Here is a 22207-nt window from a genome sequence, read left to right as displayed (position 1 = left end):
CCAACAAACGACTTTGGAAAGCCCAAGAGCCCTTTAGAGATGTCCTATAGCATTCAGGGGACTCCTTGAGGAAAGCTGGATGCTCAGTCTGTAATTTTTACTGCGCAATTAAGCGCTAAATTAGGCCCCTCCCACTCATGTTAAACCAGTGGAAAGCCTCAGGAAACTGTTTCTAGGCAAATTTAAGCCAGCCATGTGGAAAAAACTAGGCCCCAATAAAGTTTTATCACCAAAGCATATATAAAAACGCTTAAACATTCCGGCAAACGTTTTATATTTCAAATTTAAAAGAGTATTACCTCTGAGAGTAAGCATGATACCAGTCGCTATTAAATCACTGTATTCATGGCTTACCTTACATAAATCTGGTATCCGCAGCAATTTCTAGCATTTACATCGCTAGAAATTTTTTTAACTGCATATACCTCATAGCAGGATACCCTGCACGCCATTCCCCAGCTGAAGTTACCTCTCTCTTCAGTTATGTGTGAGAACAGCAATGGATCTTAGTTACAACCTGCTAAGATCATAGAGATCACAGCCAGATTCTTCTATTTTCTGCCTGTGACAAAATAGTACAACTCCGGTACCATTTAAAAATAACAAACTTTTGATTGAAGAAAAAAAAACAGTTACTTTTCACCACTTCTCTTTTACTACCTCCATGCTTGTCGAGAGTTGCAAGAGAATGACTGGATATGGCAGTTAGGGGAGGAGCTATATAGCAGCTCTGCTGTGGGTGATCCTCTTGCAACTTCCTGTTGGGAAGGAGACTATCCCACAAGTAATGGATGATCCGTGGACTGGATACACCTTACAAGAGAAATATGATACTTACCAACATGTACTAATCTACCAGCGAACCACTAAAACGCCAAACTAGTACTGAAACATAGCAGATGTTATGGTGTAGGAGTATATTGCAGATCCATAGATGGAGGCAAAAGACAAGTCCCTGCGACCAATTATGGAAGGTCTGTGACAAATTTTCCCATGAGGTGAAAAAAGAGCCACCAACTATACATCCCTCTGACAAACATACTCCGAGGGGAAAACAAGCCTCAACATAGACTAAAACCCCTCTCAATGTAGAATCAAATGAACATCTTCATTCATTAAATAAAAATATAGTACTTACCCAAAGGCACTCTGCTACTGGAGGAAACCAGTAGGAAGCCAAGGCCAGTGCTGAAACATAACAGCAGAGGAACTGGAATATTAGTATATTGACAAATCCACAGGCCGAGGCAAAGGACAAGTCCCTGTGACCCCCATGGCAAGGCTTGTGACTAAACCCCCACTGGTGAAATATTTGTCTTTTCCAATATTCCAAAAACATCCCTTTGACAAACACTGTACTCTGAGGGAAAACAGGTCTCAAAGCAATCTGAGAACTCCTCTCTCTAAAGAATCAAATGCACATCCAATCTTCAACCACCTCCAGTGGAGGCAAAGATAAGACTAAGGAACCTGTGAGGTGGGAGGGGTTTTATAGAACTCTTGTGGTTTGGGAATCTTAGTGGATCCTAGTGGTAGGATAAAGTAATTCACAGTAGTAATAATTTGTGGACTCACCACCTGTATAAAAAAAAACATTTTAAAAAAAAAATTAACCTCTCAGTGGGGGTAGGGGAGAGTCCAGCCCTTTTAAAAGAGCATTTCTGCACCAGTTTTAAATGAAATCAACTTGTGTATGCTGCTTGCCTGAGTACAATGTTACTTTAAGTATAAAAGATTATATAGAGGCTATTAACAAATCAGTAAGCAATTGACTTTACAACAGTAATTAGCAAGAGTGCAGGGAATTACTTGGATATAGGGTAGGAAAATTTAAGTCATTTGGTGCAAGTTTATAGCTTTAGCTAATAGCCCTCTCTCTCTCTATTATTTGGAGCTTGAAGTATCTAATTGAAATATGGCTGTTAAAATACAAAAGGGCAATTTCTCTTGTGTAATGTAGCTGTGTAGCTAGCTTGTTGTTTATGATCATGTTTATTTAAAACCTACTTTTACCATTATTTTACATTCCTTGTAACCTGCACAAAATACTGTAACAGCAGTCTAAAAATATAAAACTGCTACAGTACATAAAGGGGTATTCTACGATAAAATATTTTCCCTTAAATGCATTCCAAATGTTCAATTTTAGGAGTTTAATAAATTGTTTACAAAAAACTCCTTTACGTTTGTCAAACTGAAATAGCTGCTTATGGGTGATGAAGCTGCCACCTATATTGAAAATATCAATTCAGGTAGAAAGATGTTTATGCAAACTGCTTGGGGCTGTAAGAGGTTTGGATTTCAGAATATTTGCATCTTTAAAATGGGACACTTTGAAGAGGGGATTTGATAATACAGCTTATACATGCAAGCTAAAAAGGTATTTTTGTATATTTGTAATACTTTTGTAAACATAGTACACTTAGAAAGATAGTACAGTACTGTTATCCGCAGCAGTGCAGCAGTATTGTCTTAAAAAAAAGCAGCTATGCAAACATTAGGAGCAGCAGAAATCAATACCCAGACCGTTTCAAAGAGAGTTCCTGCAGCTGTTTCAAATGCAATACATTTATCTGCCGCTTACCTGAATATATTGTACCTTAATTCTATATTGTGGCAAGAAAAGGGTTTAAGCTAACATAATTGTTCCTCTTTCATATGCATGATAAATTAAAGGGTCGGTCTACTTGAAAATAGTTATTGTTTAAAAAGATTGATATTCCTTTATTTACCCATTCCCTGATTTTGCATAACCAACACTTATATTAATATACTTTTTACCTCTATGATGCCCCTGCAAACTGCCCCCTTACCTCAGTGCTTTTTACAATCTTGCATTTTAGCCAATCAGTGCTGGTTCTTGTATAACCATTATTATTCTTCACGGGAGTGAGCCCATAGTTATCTATATGGCACACATGAACTATCACTATCTGGCTGTTGTGCAAGATCTAAAAAGCAAATAAAAAGCACTGAGAAGAAAAGCAGCCTACAGGGGCTTAGAAACAAGCAAACAGAGGTTATAAAAGTATATCAATGTAAAATGTTGGCTTTGCAAAGCTAGGGAATGCGTAGTAAAGACGACAGCTATCTCTTTAAACAAAAAAAAAAAAAAAAAAAGACTGTCCCTCTAAATGTTGTTTTAGATTTAGATTTAGTAAACTTGGAGAGGCCAGTGAAATACCTTGCAATCCTTAATAAATACTCCAGAAAACAAAAATGTGACACGTCAGCTTCAATACGGTACTGGGTATTTTCAGTTTTGTAAAAACTTTAAATGGGAAAGTAAAGTCAAAATTAAAAGGGACATTAAACGGCTGTGCACAAGTACAAAAGAATAGTAGCTACTCACCATGTTATTGCTTTTCATCCAGTTGCTGTAGCTCTTTTCAAATCTGTTTTACCGTTTTAATAGCTTAAAGTGATGGTAAACTTTTCACTTTTTATAATCAGATCTGAAAGCTAGTGATATTTTATATGGACTTTAACTGATAACTTATAATGTAGATGCGGTTTAACTTACTTTTTAATCTAGCCGTTCCATTCTAATATGGCACGCTCCCGACAGACCCACTTCAATAGTAATATTTTTTGTGAGCTATTCTCCAATCAGCGCAAAGTTTACCATCACTTTAAAGGCGCCAGATATTGAGGCGCCGCCTCTTCATACTGGGGGCTGCCATCTTGGGGCTTAAGTATTCTCACAGCCTGTGACAGACGCAGTGTGCATTTATATATCAATGAGATTGTCAATTTTGTTACAATTGTGCTTTAGGTTAGGATGCATGATACAAAGCAGGCGCTGTACATTTTTGCAGCTGCTGCATTGCTATTTATTATTGTTGAGTGCTTTTTTTAAAAATCCAAATATCACAATTTCTTTATAAAATATTGAAATTTTATTAAAATATTTTTAAACATACATTTTGCATCAAAAATTACATTTTACTGTTCAAAACAGTGGCTCGTGCCACCTGTTATGTCTGTGCACACCTTACAACTGTTATGTCTCACTTCTTGGTCTGACCCCCCTGGAGAAGTGATAAGTGCTTTTGCTGGACTGGAGCATTTGTGTAACTGACATGACATATTAAAGGGACACTCAAGTCAAAATTAAACTTTGATTATTCAGATAGAGCATGCAATTTTCAACAACTTTCCAATTTACTTCCATTAACAAAATGTGCAGTCTTTTTATATTTAAAGTTTTTGAGTCACCAGTTCCTACTGAGCGTGTGCAAGAATTCACAGAATAAAACGTGTATGCATTTGTGATTGGCTGATGGCTGTCACATGGTACAGGGGGAGTTGAAATAGACATAACTTTTAGAATTGTCAGGAAAAAAAAAAAATCTACTACTCATTTGAAGGTCAGACCAAGTGCTATTGCATTGTCTTGTTAGTTTGCATTTGTTGATTATGCAAATCTACTGTGTTGACTGGTCCTTTAAAAGGGATAGTAAAGCCCAACATTTTCTTTTATGATTCAGATAGAACATTTCTGACTTTTTTTTTTTTTTTTGATAACAAAAAAATTGCAGCTTTGTACGATTTAGATATTGCTCAGCATCATATTGAGATTAATTGCATCATGCAAATAGTGTGCATTAGAGCTGGTCAATTAACACCAAGCAAATGATACAGCTGTCAAAAAGTGTGCAATATTACAGATCTGTGAGTGTGCACTGCTTCTGTCGCAGACTGTGAAAAAAACTTGAGCTCCAAGATGGCGACCTCCAGTAAAAAGAGGTGGAACATCAGTATCTGGAACCTTTAAGCTATTAAAACAGGAAAACCGATGTGAAAAGAGCTGCAGGAACAGGATGAAATGCAATAACATGGTGAGTAGATACTATTCTTTTATAGCAGTGCACAGCAGTTTAGTGTCCCTTTAAAACTTACATGATTCATGCAAATTTAAAACCGCTTTCAAATTTACTTTCATCAATTTTGCTTTGTCCTTTTGGTATCCTTTGCTAAAAAACATAAATAGGTAGGCTCAGGAGCAGCAATGCGCTCCTGACAGCTAGTTGTAATACACTGTATGAGTCAAGAGCAGGAAGGAATCACCAGCTAGCTCCCAGGAGTCCATTGTTGCTCCTGAGCCTACCTACAGTAGGTGTTTCAACAAAAAGGATACCAACAAAACAAAGCAAATTAGATAATAGAAGTAAATTGGAAAGTCATTTTAAAATTACATGAAACCTGAAAGTTTATTTTTGAATTTATTTCCCCTTTAATATTTGTGCTAAGCTGATAATACAGTCTGAATCATGAAATAGATTGTGTTTTATGTCACTTTAATAAAAAGCTTCTACTTTTATCAACATTTTATAATGTTTAATAGTAATTTAATATGCACAATAATTTATGTCAGGATTAAATGCAAATCATTTTTGCAAAAAAGGTCAAATAATATAAGTCTCTTTTCTTCTATGCCATTTAACAGTGGTTCCTTACCTTGAAATGCTCCCTGAGGATGCTGACCACCTTGGAATGCTCCCTGAGGAACCTGACCATATGCATAGGGGGGCTGCATATCAGGAGGAGGATAGCCAGGATAAGCAGGATAGCCAGGATAACCAGGAGTGGGGTACCCGGCAGGAGGAAATCCTTGGGCTGGATTTTCTGGAATCTGGAACCCTGGTCCAGGATTCATTGCAACCGGGTCACCTGGACATAGATTTGGATATGGATATTCAAGATCAGTGGAACTGAACCCACAACAAAACTAAACAGAATTGTTTTAAAGACAGTCAGCATAACACTATCCTTATTATAGCAAAAAAACAAATCACTCCTCGAGAGAAGAGCCGAATGCTTAGCCCCAAAAGCCAAACTACCACCACAAGATTGGCACACCAATTATGAGTGAAGAACTACAGAATCTGATAATCATAACTTTATTTATTTAGTCTGTAAACAGCAATGGTTGTTGGAACCCACCCCTTTGTTAAGAGTGGCAAGAGGCAGGAGAACAATTACCCAATAATTGTGAATTATTTTTTTGATGAGCTTCAGTTTTGTTCTCAAAAAATGAATTTAAAAAGGAACGGCTTACTGTAAAATTGTTATCCCTTTAATTTGCTTCCAATGACATGTTAAACCAGCTGCAGTGTATAAAATGTATCTGAAATTGCTCCTTTATGCTAAGCTTTGTATATGAAATAGTTTTGCTCATTAACACAGCCCACTTAAAGAAATAACAACTCTTTCTTTTTTTTTACTTTTATTTATAACCAACAATGTATACAATTATACCAGTTGCCTGACATTGGGCCACGCAGGGCATAGTATCATAACTTACAGTGTTTAGAGGGGTAAGTAACAGACATGTTTAAATAAGTGCTAGTACTGGATAAGCTAAGCTGGTACAATATCGTCTAAGTTCTACTATGATTTCGGTAACAGTTATCTATAGAATATATGTACACACTGTTGGGGTTTTAATATATTAAACATAACAAAACTAAACATCAACAAACAAAACAAATTGTAACTAGCACATTCTCCTTTTGGAATAAACGTCACCCTGTAAAGTAAATATGGAGATACCCACCCATTTAGGATATCAAGTTTGTAGTGGATTGTAATACTTTGGGAGTGTTAAACGGGTTGAGTTATAATATGAGTTACAAAGTAAAATCTGAACTAAACTTTCAAATAGATATTTGTTATATAGGGTGACCGATCTATGGGATATCTTATGCGTATTGTTCAAGAAGCCTGCGTAGTACCATTAAATCTCTAAGAGTTAACCATTATGTGATTTCTACAATATTTCCAAGCCTCTTATGTGTATAAAGCATGAGAGGTCTTCTTTGGTGTTCATATTTCAAGCCAATTGGATCTATATTAATGTAGGGAACATTTGTTATATAATTGCATAAGTATTGGCTGTGGGGTGATTCCAGAGGGATGCACAAGCATTAGCGTATGCCATACTGTTTTAGAGGGGTAAATAATAAAAAAAAAAATACATTTATTCAGCATCATAAGGGTATTACTTAGATATTTCTAGTACAGAAAATTACAGAAAGAACATTACCCATGTCGCAATATGTTTCAAGGTAAGGCTGTTACTGGTAACTAGATCTTATAAGGATGAGAGGGTATGACAATATCTCCAGATCTGATGGTCTTTAGTAGAATGAGGCGTAGATTAAAACAAATAGGCATTTATTCCTATAATGTGCGAAATTTAGATTTATGTGGGGGTATTACAGTATGATATTTTCCCTATATGTGTACAGTGTGATAACAAAACATTCCACTACAATAAGGAGAGTAAGCACTAGTAATAATCAAATAAAAATCAAATAAAATCACATTTTAAAACAGTAAAAAAACACAGATAAAAACAAGACAAAACAGTTATAACTAGACTCATTGTCTGGGGAATCACTGAACTGTGAACAATCCTAAAGATGTAGCAGAAACAAAGTAAGAAAAAGAAAATAGATACCTGGAAAGTGGTGAAGCACATTTGTTTTCATGCATATGTCAGGAAGAGCACATTCTTAAAATAAGTTGCTGCTAGATCGTATAACTTTACTCAAGAAGGTGGACTTTCACTTTGTATTGAGATGCAATACCACAGTAACTATCGTCATAGATTAACGATCTGTTCACAATGGAATGTAGAAACCCGTGTTTTCTCTCTTTTCCTCAAAAATATGTACCTAGATTTGCAAATCGGCACTATTGCATAGTTCTGTGGCATAGCTAAACAACACAATAAAACAGATTGCAGTCCGTTCCACCAATAGAGCAGTGGCAAAATTATGCTAGTATGTTAGGAGTGCTTTGACAGCTTTACAAATCAGTTAGATAACCAAAACCCTCTGCAACATCTCTGCATAAAAAAGAAACTTACATATATTCAAATAGTGAGATGTAACTGTATGTTAATCAATTATTTAGCCTTGAAATTAAAAAAGGGGAAAACAAACCCAAAACGAGAGAGAAGGAGAACCTGAACTGCATGGTTGGTTCAAATTAAAACTATAGTAGCACCATTACTATGTCAGCCTGTTATGTATGGTGTGTTATGTTTTTCTAATCCGTCCATAAACCTAAGCACTCAAGAATATCGGCAAACATAAGGAGAGCAGCAGGCCCTTTTCTAATGCAGACTAAATAACTCAGCCAATGCCTCTCCTATGTAGCTGTGCAGATGTAGCTCCCAGTAAGTTCATGACAGCATACGGTCTAGAGAACATGGAGGGCAGTGGAGATGAGGTAAGTAGATCCCGCAACAGGAGTTCCTCTGTGCTGCAAATGTATCGTATCTTGTCCTTCAATGAGTTGAGGCTGTCAGGCTCTGCAAGCGGTTCCGTTTCAGATACGTGCAGCAGTTGAGTCGTCAGCAATCGCAATCCTCCGATTGATAGTTTGCTATGCTGCTGGCACAGAGCATGAGGGATTGTGTTGTTCAGGATCTGATGGGAGTAAGTGCCAGAGTCCCGCTGTAACATAGATGGATTGCTAGCCGGTATGGTGAACAGCACTGTATCTTTGATAGCTTTTTCCTTAATGCTTGCTGTGCAGCAGAGATCCATTAAAGTTAAGTTATGTAACTGCATCCACATCAGCCGCTCCTGTGATCTCTCCTGTTGAGCTGGTTGATGCTTCTCAAGAGTCCCGCTGATATTATCATGAAGTGGCTCTGCTGGAAGTTGGCGCCATTTTGAGGAAGATCGTAAGGGATTCCCAACTCGTTTTAGCCAGTAGTTCTTTCAGTGCAGATTCTAGTTCATCTAACACTGGTAGGAATAGGTGTTTTAGAGAGATTAACAAGTCTTTGTTTCGAAGTGTTGTCTCAGTGGGGAAGATATCCATACTTATTCCTATCCCCCTCTCTCCTTTGTACAGCCTGTAGCAATACTTCACTCTCCGTCTTTATAACTTTGTCGTCCCGGGGGCCAAGAGATGTTATACTTGATCCTCAAAGGTTCCAGAGCAGCATAATCTGTTAAGGGATAATAGGATGGCGATGGAATTATCCTGGTATAAAGATGAATTCCTGGTTTTTAAGCAGAGCCTCTCAGACTTGCGACCATCTTAAAACACCACCCACCGGAAGCCCACATATCTTCATTCTAACTATTTCTGTATATACACACACACATATATGTCTAAAAAAAAATTTAAAAAAAAAATAAATAAAAAGGAGCGAAGCGCTCAACCTGGGAACGAACAATAGCATAATAGCTTGTTCTATGGCTAGTTACCACCCTAGAAGCAGCCTCTTTTTGCTCAATATGTGCCTTTCACAGAGAAGAACTTTCCTGTAGCATATCAGTCTGATCCTGACTTAAAGGGACACTGTACACAAATTTTTTCTTTTGGAATTCAGAAAGAGCATGCAATTTTAAGCAACTTTCCAATTTACTCCTATTATAAAGTTTTCTTCGTTCTCTTGCTATCATTACTTGAAAAAGAAGGCATCTAAGCTTTTTTTGGTTTCAGTACTCTGGAAAGCACTTTATTGGTGGATGAATTTATCCACCAATCAGCAAGGACTACCCAGGTTGTTCACCAAAAATGGGCCAGCATCTAAACTTGCATTCCAAATAAAGATACCAAGAGAATGAAGAAAATTTGATAATATTAGTAAATTAGAAAGTTGCTTAAAATTTCATGCTCAATCTGAATCACGAAAGAAAAATTTTGGGTACAGTGTCCCTTTAACAGTGCAGTCCAGCCCCGAAATACCAGGCAATCCCTCTCTGAACGAGAGAAACAGCAAAACCCCAGACGTATGTTTCGGCCTATTGTGGGCCTCGTCAGTGAGGTGCAGCCATATCCCTCTAGGCACACTGAGCAACGGGTCCACGTCTGGATTCCCGCAGGTTGAGCGCTTCTCTCTTTTTATTTATACAAATTTATGACACTTAGGGAACTCTCCCTAAGTTTGATGCGGTAATCCAAAGTGTCATAAATTTGTATAAATAAAAAGAGAGAAGCGCTCAACCTGCGGGAATCCAGACGTGGACCCGTTGCTCAGTGTGCCTAGAGGGATATGGCTGCACCTCACTGACGAGGCCCACAATAGGCCGAAATGTACGTCTGGGGTTTTGCCGTTTCTCTCGTTCAGAGAAGGATTGCCTGGTATTTCGGGGCTGGACTGTACTGTGAAGTCAGGATCAGACTGATATGCTTCAGGAAAGTTCTTCTCTGCGAAAGGCACATGTTGAGCAAAAAGAGGCTGCTTCTTGGGTGGCAAATAGCCATAGAACAAGCTATTATTCGTTTCCAGGTTGAGCGCTTCTCTCTTTTTATTTATATATATAAAAAAAAAAAAAGCTGATACTTAGGGCTCAATGATCAAAAACTAGCCAGCAAGGAGAGAAATCATGCAGTATCTTTTTTCTTAACTCCTTCGCTTTCTATCACCCCATTTAAACAGAAGTAGAGCCTTGTTTTTTTTTGTGTGTGTATATATATATATATATATATATATATATATATATATATATATATATATATATATATATATATATATATATATATATATATATATATATATTTTATAAAAAGGTATTGATTTAGGCCCATTTTAGTGTATGTCATGCCAACATTTCACTGTCTAATGCAACCATATAAAAAAAAGAGTAACTTTTTCACAAACTTTGAGTTTCTTACTGAAATTATTTACATACTGCTTACATACATGGCACAAATGATTTTAAAAGCTTCTCTGGGATTCTCTTTATTCGGAAATAGCAGACATAGCAATTGTAGACCTGAGGTAAGGGTGAATACCCCGAAACGTCACACAAGTAAATCTGTTTTGTTAAATCCAGAGAGTACAAATCCTTTCTTGCTCTACATTATTCTATTGTTTGCACCCTGGTGGTTGTTTGAAACAAGTTTGGTGAGAGGGCTTTTCTTTGGCGACATAAATATAAACACACACACACACACACATACACTCACCGGCCACTTTACTATTAGTTACACCTTGCTAGTACCGGGTTGGACCCTCTTTTGCCTTCAGATCTGCCTTAAATCTTCATGGCATGGAATCAACAAGGTGTTGAAAACATTCCTCAGGGATTTTGGTCCATATTGACATAGCATCATGCAGTTACTGCAGATTTGTCGGCTGCACATCCATGACGCGAATCTCCCGTTCCACCACATCCCAAAGGTGCTCTATTGGACTGAGATCTGGTGACTGGAGGCCATTGGAGTACAGTGAACTCATGGTCATGTTCAAGAAATCAGTTTGAGATGATTTGAGCTTTGTGACACGGTGCATTATCCTGCTGGAGGTAGCCATCAGAAGATGAGTACACTGTACGCATATGGATGGACATGGTCAGCAACAATACTCAGGTAGGCCATGGCATTTAAACAATGCTCAATTGGTGCTAAGGGGCCCAAAGTGTGCCAAGAAAATATCCCCCACAAGCCTGAACCGTTGATACAAGGCAGGATGGATTCATGCTTTCATGTTTACGCCAAATTCTGACCCTACCATCTGAATGTCGCAGCTGAAATCGAGACTCAGACCAATCTTCTATTGTCCAATTTTGGTGAGCCTAAGTGAATTAAAGCCTCAGTTTCCAGTTCTTAGCAGACAGGAGTGGCATTCGGTTTGGTCTTAGGCTGCTGTAGGTTCGACGTGTTGTGCGTTCAGAGATGGTATTCTGCATACCTTGGTTGTAACGAGTGCTTACTTGAGTTACTGTTGCCTTTCTATCATCTCGAAACCAGTCTGCCCATTGTCCTCTGACCTCAACAAGGAATTTTCGTCCACAACTGCCGCTCACTGGATATTTTCTCTTTTTCAGACTACTCTCTGTAAACCCTAGAGATGGTTGTGCGAAAAAATCCCATTAGATCAGCAGCTTTTGAAATGCTCAGACCAGCCCATCTGGCATTAACAACCATGCCACGTTTAAAGTCACTTAAATCCCCTTTCTTTCCCATTCTGATGCTTCAGCAAGTCATCTTCACCATGTCTAGATACCTAAATGCATCCAGCCATATGATTGGCTGAGTAGCTGTTTGTGTTAGCAAGCAATTAAACAGGTATACATATATGGCTACACCTCGCTGACAAGGCACAATGAAGGCCAAAGCGATCATCTGGGGTTGCTGTGTTCCTTGTTCAGAGAGGAATTGCCTGGTATTTTGGCGCTGGACTGACCGTAATAGGCGGGATCAGACCGATATACTACAGGAAATTTTACTTTGTGAAAAGCATTACTGGGCTAACAGCTGCACCCAGGTGGTAAATCGCCATAGAACAGGCCAACAATGGTATTGAGCCAGTTGTTCGTTCCTGTGAGAGTCTCTCTCTTTCTCTCTCAATGTATGTTAAAGTCATTTTGATCTATCAAATAACTGAAGGACACAGTAATATTTCAGTAGTGAAATGAGGTTTATTGGATTAACAGAAAATGTGCAATATGCATCAAAACGAAATTAGACAGGTGCATAAATGTGGGCACCCCAACAAAAATATTGCATCAATATTTAGTAGAGCCTCCTTTAGCAGAAACAGCCTCTAGACGCTTCCTATAGCCTATAATGAGTGTCTGGATTCTGGATGAAGGTATTTTGGACCATTCCTCCTAGCAAAACATCTCCAGTTCAGTTAGGTTTGATGGTTGCCGAGCATGGCTTTTCAATGATATTCAGGTCTGGGGACTGGGATTGCCATTCCAGAACATTGTACTTGTTCCCTTGCATGAATACCAGAGTAGATTTTGAGCAGTGTTTTGGGTCGTTGTCTTGTTGAAATATCCAGCCCCAGCATAACTTCAACTTTGTGACTGATTCCTCAACATTATTCTCAAGTATCTGCTGATATTGAGTGGAATCCATGCGACCCTCAACTTTAACAAGATTCCCAGTACCGACACTGGCCATACAGCCCCACAAGCATGATGAAACAGCCACCAAATATTACTGTGGGTAGCAAGTGTTGGTCTTGGAATGCTGTGTTCTTTTGCCGCCATGCATAACGCCCCTTGTTATGACCAAATAACTCAATCTTTGTTTCATCAGTCCACAGCACCTTTTCCCAAAATGAAGCTGGCTTGTCCAAATGTGCATTTGCATACCTCAAGCGACCGTTTGTGGCGTGTGTGCAGAAAAGGCATCTTCCGCATCTCTCCCATACAGCTTCTCCTTGTGCAAAGTGTGCTGAATTGTTGAACGATGCACAGTAACACCATCTGCAGCTAGATGATGTTGTAGGTCTTTGGAGGTGGTCTGTTTTTGACCACTCATCCTTTGCCTTTCCGATATTTTACTTGGCCTGCCACTTCTGGCCTTAAAAGGGACATTAAACCCAATTTTTTTTCTCTCAATATTAAGATAGAGAATAAAATTTTAAACATAGGGATCTCATTCCCATTTTGCACCGTTTCTTCCAATACACTGGCTCTCAGGGCTCTTTTAAAAAGGAGTTCCTGGAAGCCACAATTGTCACTATACCTAAGGCAGGGAAGGACCCCTCTCTGTGTCCCAGTTACCGACCCATATCCCTCATCAACACCGATATCAAGATTTATTCTAAGATTCTTGCGAATCGTATGGCGACTCTGCTACCCAGCTTAATTAATATGGACCAGGTAGGGTTCATACACAATCGCGAAGGTCCTGATAACACCAGACGCCTAATTAATATTGTGTCGGAAGCCACAAGATTGGGCAAACCCTTCTCGGTTATCTCCCTTGATGCCGAGAAGGCATTCGATCGGGTTCGCTGGGAATACTTGTGGGAGGTACTATACATTCTCAAATTCCCCCAAGAGTCTGTGTCCTTTATTAAAGCCCTGTATTCGTGCCCGTCGGCTAAGGTCAGAGGCTTGGGGTTTTGCTCCGGCTCCTTCCCTTTGACTAACGGAACGCGTCAGGGGTGTCCATTGTCTCCCTTACTTTTTGCCCTCGCTATTGAACCCCTCGCTGAGCTTACGCGTCAAGATCCCTCTATCTCCGGAATTACCCTTCACGGCACCACCCATAAAATTGCTCTCTTCGCGGACGACATTACTATATTTACATCCTCCCCCCATACAACTATTCCAGCCCTTTTATCGTTGCTCCACCGTTTTGGAGGCATGTTGTTTTTTGGAGGTATACACTAAGGGATTCCCCGCAGACTATACTCAGGCATTAATACAAACACATGGGTTTAATCATAAGCCCACTAATATCAAGCACTTAGGAATCTTTATCTCACCAGATAAAACCCAGTTAATACGCGACAACTACCTCCCTTTACTAGCTGAACTAAGATCCTTGCCCTCTAAATGGGATTATAAATCTATCTCTTGGTTGGGCAGGATTACGGCCTTAAAGATGTAATTTCTCCCTAAATTGACCTACCTCTTTCGATGCCTGCCTATAAGGCTTTCGCGAGGTCTGTTGCTGCAGTTCCAAAGTGGTTTTTCGAAGTACATCTGGCAGGGTAAACCAGCCAGAGTTGCTCATAAGCTACTTCAATACTCAAAATCATTAGGAGGAGTTGCTTCTCCCTCTGTTACCCGCTACTACGAAGCAGCCATGCTTTCCCATATTTCACAATGGGGAAACAGATTGTGTGCAAGCAGATGGCGCGCTCTGGAGCAGGCATCCCTTCCCAGCAATGTTCATTTGCATGACTTAATTTGGATTCCCCCACATTGCCGACGCACGCTTAATGTCGAGAACTTTATCATTAACGAATGCCTAAGTTCCTGGGATAAACTGAGACATCTTCCTAAGATATCCCCTCACCTCTCGCCTATCCACTCGCTCACTGGTCTGTTGTTGGGCCTCCCTGACTCGCACCCTAACACGTGGTCCAACCTGGGCCTTTCTTTGGTTTCCGACCTAATCTCACCCCACCCTCCGGATACCTACCAGCCTTTTCCCCAATTAACCGGTATGACGGTCACCCCTCCCAAACTACGCTTTGAATACACTCGGATTAAAAGTATCTTGAGATCCTGGGGATTCACCCAGCCCCTATCCCGTCCCTTGACCGCTTGGGAGACACTATGGAAAAAGGGGGGGAAAATTTGTAGGCCTTTGACTCTTTTCTACTGGCTTGTGGAGGGGGCAACTCCGGATGATAAGGCACTACATGTCAAAAAATGGGAGGATATATTACATGTGCATTACCCCCAGTCCTTATGGTCTAGGGCCTTCGACCTCACTAGGAAAGCCATACACTGTACGACTCTTTATGAATCATATTATAAATTGCTTTCCCATTGGTATTTTACCCCAATGAGACTCTTTAGACTTAAACTGATTCCTACCTCCCAGTGTTGGAGGCTCTGTGGGAAACCAGGAGATTCCCTCCACATCTGGTGGGCCTGCCCCAAACTTAAGCATCTGTGGCATAGGGTTTACACTCTTCTAGACAGGTTAAATATACATGTCCCAAAATCCCCAGAAACTGCTCTATTACATGTGGGCCTTCACTCCCTCCCCAAGTTTCAGAGCTATATGTGTGTGTACCTCTTCTCGGCCACTAGATTGGCGATCACTAAGAGCTTGGAAAACCCAGAACCCCCCGAGTTGGTCCTCTGTTGTAGACATCATGGCCTATATTAACTCTATGGAAAGAAATGTGTTCTATACCATAAATAAAATAGACCTCTTCGAGTCGACTTGGGAAAACTGGGCTATAATGTTTAAGCCTCATTGGCTCCCCAGGGCTGATATGTAGATGCCTCCCTCTGATCACTCCCGCTGGTGGAATGTCTTCACAAGAGCCCCTCTCCTCTCTTCTTCTTCTTCCCCATTTTCCTTTCTTCCTTTTATTTCTTCTCTTTTTCCCCCCCATTTTTTTTTCTTTTTTTTTCTCTTTCTTTCTCTCTCGCTTTTCTTCTTTCTCTTCCTCTCCCTTTCAAAATGTACCAGCTATTATCCCTCACTCATAGCTCATCCGTATTGGCTACGGTACCATTTGACACCGGGAAAAAGTTTTTTTTCTTTTTCCCTCTTCTTTCTGTTGTATTATGACCTATATGCAACTTGTTTGGCATTTCCCACTGTGTTTGGGAACTTATTTGTATTGCTAGTTTTATTACTAATAAAGCTTTAAAAAAAAAATGTCAATATTATCTACAGATTGTTCAATAGCAACCAAATATTGGACAAAATTGAAAAAATACGAGGCTTATTTTTTTTTTTTTATTTATGCCATGTGACTTATTGAATTCTCTTTTTTTTCTGGAAATAACCGCACTCTGTAAAACAGTTTTATTTTCGATTCATTGTTATCTGTTTCATTGTTATATTGTATGCCTCAATAAAAAATATTTAAAAAAAAAAATAATAATTTTTAAACAACATTCCAATTTACTTCTATTATCTAATTTGCTTAATTCTTTAGATATTCTTTGTTTAAGAAATAGCAATGCACATGGGTGAGCCAATCACATAAGGCATCTATGTGCAGCCACTAATCAGCAGCTTCTGAGCCTATCTAGATATGCTATTCAGTAAAGGATATCAAGAGAATGAAGCAAATTAGATAATAGAAGTAAATTAGAAAGTTGTTTTAAGTTGCATGCTCTAAATCTTGAAAGAAAAAATTTGGGTTTAATGTCACTTTAACAAGAACTGTGCATGTGGTCTTCCATTTCCTCACTATGTTCCTCACAGTGGACACTGACAGCTTAAATCACTGCAATAGCTTTTGTAGCCTTCCCCTAAACCATAATGTTGAACAATCTTTGTTTTCAGGTCATTTGAGAGTTTTGAGGACCCCATGTTGCCACTCTTCAGAGGAGAGTCAAAGAGAACAACTTACAATTGGCCACCTTAAATACCTTTTCTCATGATTGGATGCACCTGTCTATGAAGTTCAAGGCTTAACGGCTCACCAAACCAATTGTGTGTTCCAATTAATCTGTGCTAGGTAATTACAGGTATTCAAATAAACAAAATGACAAGGGTACCCAAATGTATGCACCTCTCTAATTTCGTTTTGATGCATATTGCACATTTTCTGTTAATCCAAGAAACCTCATTTCACTACTGAAAATTGTCAGGGGTGCCTACACATTTATATATATATATATATATATATATATATATATATATATATATATATATATATATATATATATATATATATATATATATATATATATATATATATATATATATATTTTTTTTTTTTTTTTTAATTATTTATATATTAGGTGTCTCTGCATCACATCCAGAGCACAGCCTAGCAAGATAAAACAGGTCTCAAGCTAAAGTTTGCCTAGTTTTTTGTTTAGGAAACACTAAGGCTTCTACATAATCTTGCGAAAAAACAGAGAGCTTTAGATCGGGCCCTTAGAAAAAGCCATTGAAAATTAATATTTTAGTATCCGTCACTCCCACTGGGCTGCAGCCGATTGTTTTACACAGCTTTTCTTTTTAGAATACAAAAAGTACAGGTAGTGGTTTTAGCAAGCAAAATAAGCTATAACGGATGATAAAAGGATCTGTTTATCTTCAATTTGATACACTCCAGCAGGTAACGGATTATTAGAGCATGTTTAGAGAATTTTTTTCCCCAGTACAGTGTCTCTAGCTTTCCCTTGATACTTTAATACTACTGTTACAAATGGATTATATTAACAATATTTGTAATACAAAAGTAAATGATGGGCACTTTCTTTCATGAAAATCATTGTAAGCACTAAATTATATAAATAATTACCCTTTCATGTTATACATTGCGCCGTTCCCCCGCAATTCTATTTCTGGGTTCAATGACTAATCATGCTATAGCCAATGGAATCATGCCCCCTTTGGCTTTTATCCTATTTTTAACATTGAGGGAACTAGTAACTTTTCCCCTCTGGGCTAAATTATAGTGATATTTTTCTTCCACCTTCAGTATCTATGTATACACATACATAAATATAAAGCGTTCTGGTTCTGAATATAAAAATTAATGTAAAACAAATGCCACATTACCTTTCATTTCCATGTTGCTGCTGAAAATTAAACCTGCAAATAAAAAAAAGACATTATTCTAAGAAATGATTTAATCTTAAGATTTTATTTTTAGTTTTTTTTTTTTTGTTTTTTTTATTGCATTAGTATTTTAAAACAAAAAAAACATTTTTATATGTAAGAATTAACTTTAACCCCTTAATGGACAACTGACGTACCAGGTACGTCATGCAAAAACTAACAGTTAATGACAATGGACGTACCTGGTACGTCAGTTGTCTAACAGAGTGCTGGAAGCGATCACAAATGCTTCCAGCAGCTCTGAGGGTATTGCAGTGATGCCTCGATATGGAGGCATCTTGCAATACCACTTTACAAGCCTCCGATCCAGAGAGAGCCACTCTGTGGCCCTCTCTGCACCGGTAGCGATGGTGCCAGTGTCCGCCGGGTGTGAGGGTGCGCGCGTGTGCACGATGCGCGCGCGCACGCACGAGGGGTGAGTGTGCACGTGAGCATGCATGTGCGCGTGCACGTGCACCCATTAGCCACACTGACACCAATGAATGAGGGCAGAAAGGGGAAAAAAAAAGGGAATTTTTTTTTTTTAAATATAAAAGGATCTGGGAGGGGGTGGGGGTATTGTGGGGGGCTGCTACACTACAGAAATAGTTTTTAAGTAAAAAATAAAATAAAAATACTTTTTGGGGGGTTTTTGGGGCCAAACTGGGTACTGGCAGACAGTTGCCAGTACCCAAGATGGCGGTAATTAGGTAGGGGAGAGGGTTAGAGAGCTGGAGGGGGGGGATCAGGGAGGTTGGGGCTAAGGCAGGGGTCCATCACAGCTAAAATATTTTATTATTTTTATTTAAAAAAAAAAAAAAAAAAAAAAAAAAAAAAACTCTTTTATTTAGTACTGGCAGACTTTCTGCCAGTACTTAAGATGGCGGGAACAATTGTGGGGTGGGGGAGGGAAGAGAGCTGTTTGGGAGGGATCAGGGGGTGGGATGTGTCAGGTGGGAGGCTGATCTCTAAAATTAACCCTGCAAGCTCCCTAATTTAACCCCTTAACTGCTGGGCATAATTAACGTGTGGTGCGCAGCAGCATTTAGCGGCCTTCTAATTACCAAAAAGCAACGCCAAAGCCATATAAGTCTGCTATTTCTGAACAAAGGGGATCCCAGAGAAGCTTTTACAACAATTTCTGCCATAATAGCACAAGCTGTTTGTAAATAATTTCAGTGAGAAACCTAAAATTGTGAAAAATGCAAAGTTTTTTTTTTTTATTTGCTCTCATTTGGCGGTGAAATGGTGGCATAAAATATACCAAAATGGGCCTAGATCAATACTTGGGGTTGTCTACTACTCTACACTAAAGCTAAAATTAACCCTACAAGCTCCCTAATTAACCCCTTCACTCCTGGGCATAAAACACATGTGGTGCGCAGCGGCATTTAGCGGCCTTCTAATTACCAAAAAGCAACCCCAAAGCCATGCTATTTCTGAAAAAAGGGGATCCCAGAGAAGCATTTACAACCATTTGTGCCATAATTGCAGAAGCTGTTTGTAAATAATTTCAGTGGGAAACCTAAAGTTTGTGACAAATTTTGTGAAAAAGTGAATTTTTTTTTTATTTTATCGCATTTGGCGGTGAAATGGTGGCATGAAATATACCAAAATGGGCCTAGATAAATACTTTGGGTTGTCTTCTAAAAAAAAATATATATACATGTCAAGGGATATTCAGGTATTCCTGACAGATATCAGGGTTCCAATGTAACTAGCGCTAATTTTGAAAAAAAGTGGGGGTCCATCCGATAAAAATCGTCGCCCGCAAAAGCCGGCAACGCCAAGATTTACGCTGGTTTGGTATCACATATACGGCGTAATCTAGAAGTTACGCGCGTATATTTCTGCCGTCGCCCGTAGTTTTTTGGGCTATAGGCAGGTATACCAAACCAGCGCAGTTTGGTATCCAATATGCAGCGTAAGGACTTACGTGGCGAAAATGGAGAAAACTTACTCCATTTTCACCTCGCCACAAAAAGCAGCCGTAAGAAGCCTTACGCTGACTATTGGAGCCCCGTAACTCCCTAAACTGGCTGCTAAAATAAACCTAACACCTAACGCATGCGCAATGTCTATCTCCCTGTCAACCGCGATCTTCTAAAATAAACCGAACACCTAACGCATGCGCAATGTCTATCTACCTGTCAACCGCGATCCCCCCCCCCCCGAAATCCCTAATAAAGTTATTAACCCCTAAACCGCCGCTCCCGGACCCCGCCGCCATCTACATAAACTAACCCCCTACTGTGAGCCCCTAAAACCGCCGCCATCTACCTTATCTATCCCCTAATTAGAACCCCTTACACCGCTGTCATCTACCTTATCTATCCCCTAATCTGACCCCTTACACCGCCGCCACCTATATAAAAATTATTAACCCCTAATCTAATCCCCCTATACCGCCGCCAGCTATATTAATATTATTAACCCCTAATGTAAGCCCCTTACACCGCTGCCATCTCTATTAAAATGATTAACCCCTAATTTAATCTACCTACCCCGCCGCCAGCTATATTATCTATATTAACCCTAAGTATATTATAGTTAATATAGGTATTACATTATATATATTAACTATATTAACCCTAATTATATTAGGGTTAATATAGTTACTATAGTATTTATATTAACTATATTAACTCTATCTAACCCTAACACCCCTAACTAAATTTATATTAAAATTAATCGAATTCATTTATAAACTAAAATATTCCTATTTAAATCTAAATACTTACCTATAAAATAAACCCTAAGATAGCTACAATATAATTAATGATTACATTGTAGCTATGTTAGGGTTAATATTTATTTTACAGGTAAATTGTTAATTATTTTAACTAGGTATAATAGCTATTAAATAGTTATTAACTATTTAATATCTACCTAGTTAAAATAATTACCCAATTACCTGTAAAATAAATCCTAACCTAAGTTACAAATACACCTACACTATCAATAAATTAAATAAACTACAAACATCTATCTAAAAATACAATTAAATTAACTAAACTAAATTACAAAAAAAAAAAAAAAAAAAAAAAAAAAAAAAAAGAAGATTACAAGATTTTTAAGCTAATTACACCTATTCTAAGCCCCCTAAGAAAATAATAAACCCCCAAAATAAAAAAAAATTCCCTGCCCTATTCTAAATTAAAAAAAGTTCAAAGCTCTTTACCTTACCAGCCCTTAAAAGGGCCTTTTGTGGGGCATGCCCCAAAGAATTCAGCTCTTTTGCATACAAATACAATACCCCCCCCCCCCAATTACAACCCACCACCCACATACCCCTATTCTAAAACCACCCAAACCCCCCTTAAAAAAGCCTAACACTACCCCCCTGAAGATCTCCCTACCTTGTCTTCACCACACCGGGCCGAACTCCTGATCCGATCCGGGCGATGTTTTCCTCCAAGCGGCAAAGAAGAATTCTTCCTCCGGCGATGTCTTCCTCCAAGCGGCAAAGAAGAATTCTTCCTCCGGAGACGTCTTCCTCCAAGCGGCAGCAAAGTATTCATTCTTCCGGCGGCATCTTCAATCTTCTTTCTTCACTCCGCCGCCGCGGAGCATCCATCCCGGCCGACGACTGAACGACGAATGAGGTACCTTTAAATGACGTCATCCAAGATGGCGTCCACTGAATTCCGATTGGCTGATAGGATTCTATCAGCCAATCGAAATTAAGTTAGAAAAATCTGATTGGCTGATTCAATCAGCCAATCAGATTCAAGTTCAATCCGATTGGCTGATCCAATCAGCCAATCAGATTGAGCTCGCATTCTATTGGCTGATCGGAACAGCGAATAGAATGCGAGCTCAATCTGATTGGCTGATTGGATCAGCCAATCGGATTGAACTTGAATCTGATTGGCTGATTCAATCAGATTTTTCTTACTTAATTCCGATTGGCTGATAGAATCCTATCAGCCAATCGGAATTCGGCGGACGCCATCTTGGATGACGTCATTTAAAGGTACCTCATTCGTCGTTCAGTCGTCGGCCGGGATGGATGCTCCGCGGCGGCGGAGCGAAAAAAGAAGATTGAAGATGCCGCCGGAAGAATGAAGACTTTGCTGCCGCTTGGAGGAAGACATCGCCCGGATCGGATCAGGAGTTCGGCCCGGTGTGGTAAGTATTTAGATTTAAATAGGAATATTTTAGTTTATAAATGAATTAGATTAATTTAATATAAATTTAGTTAGGGGTGTTAGGGTTAGATAGAGTTAATATAGTT

The 22207-nt window shown here is 39.0% G+C and overlaps 1 protein-coding gene across 1 annotated transcript in view; it reads right to left on the bottom strand.

The window, feature by feature from the left end:
* Window positions 1-22207, bottom strand: part of LOC128656218 (phospholipid scramblase 2) — a 341004-nt gene that overhangs the window by 289843 nt on the left and 28954 nt on the right. Inside the window, exons 2-3 of the mRNA XM_053710007.1 lie at window positions 17932-17964; window positions 5461-5673 (exon numbers count right to left, since the gene is read on the bottom strand). Of these exons, the coding sequence (XP_053565982.1) occupies window positions 5461-5673; window positions 17932-17944 (226 nt within the window). The 5' untranslated portion in view covers window positions 17945-17964. The remainder of the gene's footprint in view (window positions 1-5460; window positions 5674-17931; window positions 17965-22207) is intronic.

The sequence above is a fragment of the Bombina bombina genome, chromosome 4, assembly GCF_027579735.1.
Source record: "Bombina bombina isolate aBomBom1 chromosome 4, aBomBom1.pri, whole genome shotgun sequence".
NCBI lineage: Eukaryota > Metazoa > Chordata > Amphibia > Anura > Bombinatoridae > Bombina > Bombina bombina.
Note: the sequence above shows the minus strand (reverse complement) of the source record. Positions and strands in the feature narration are given on the sequence as shown.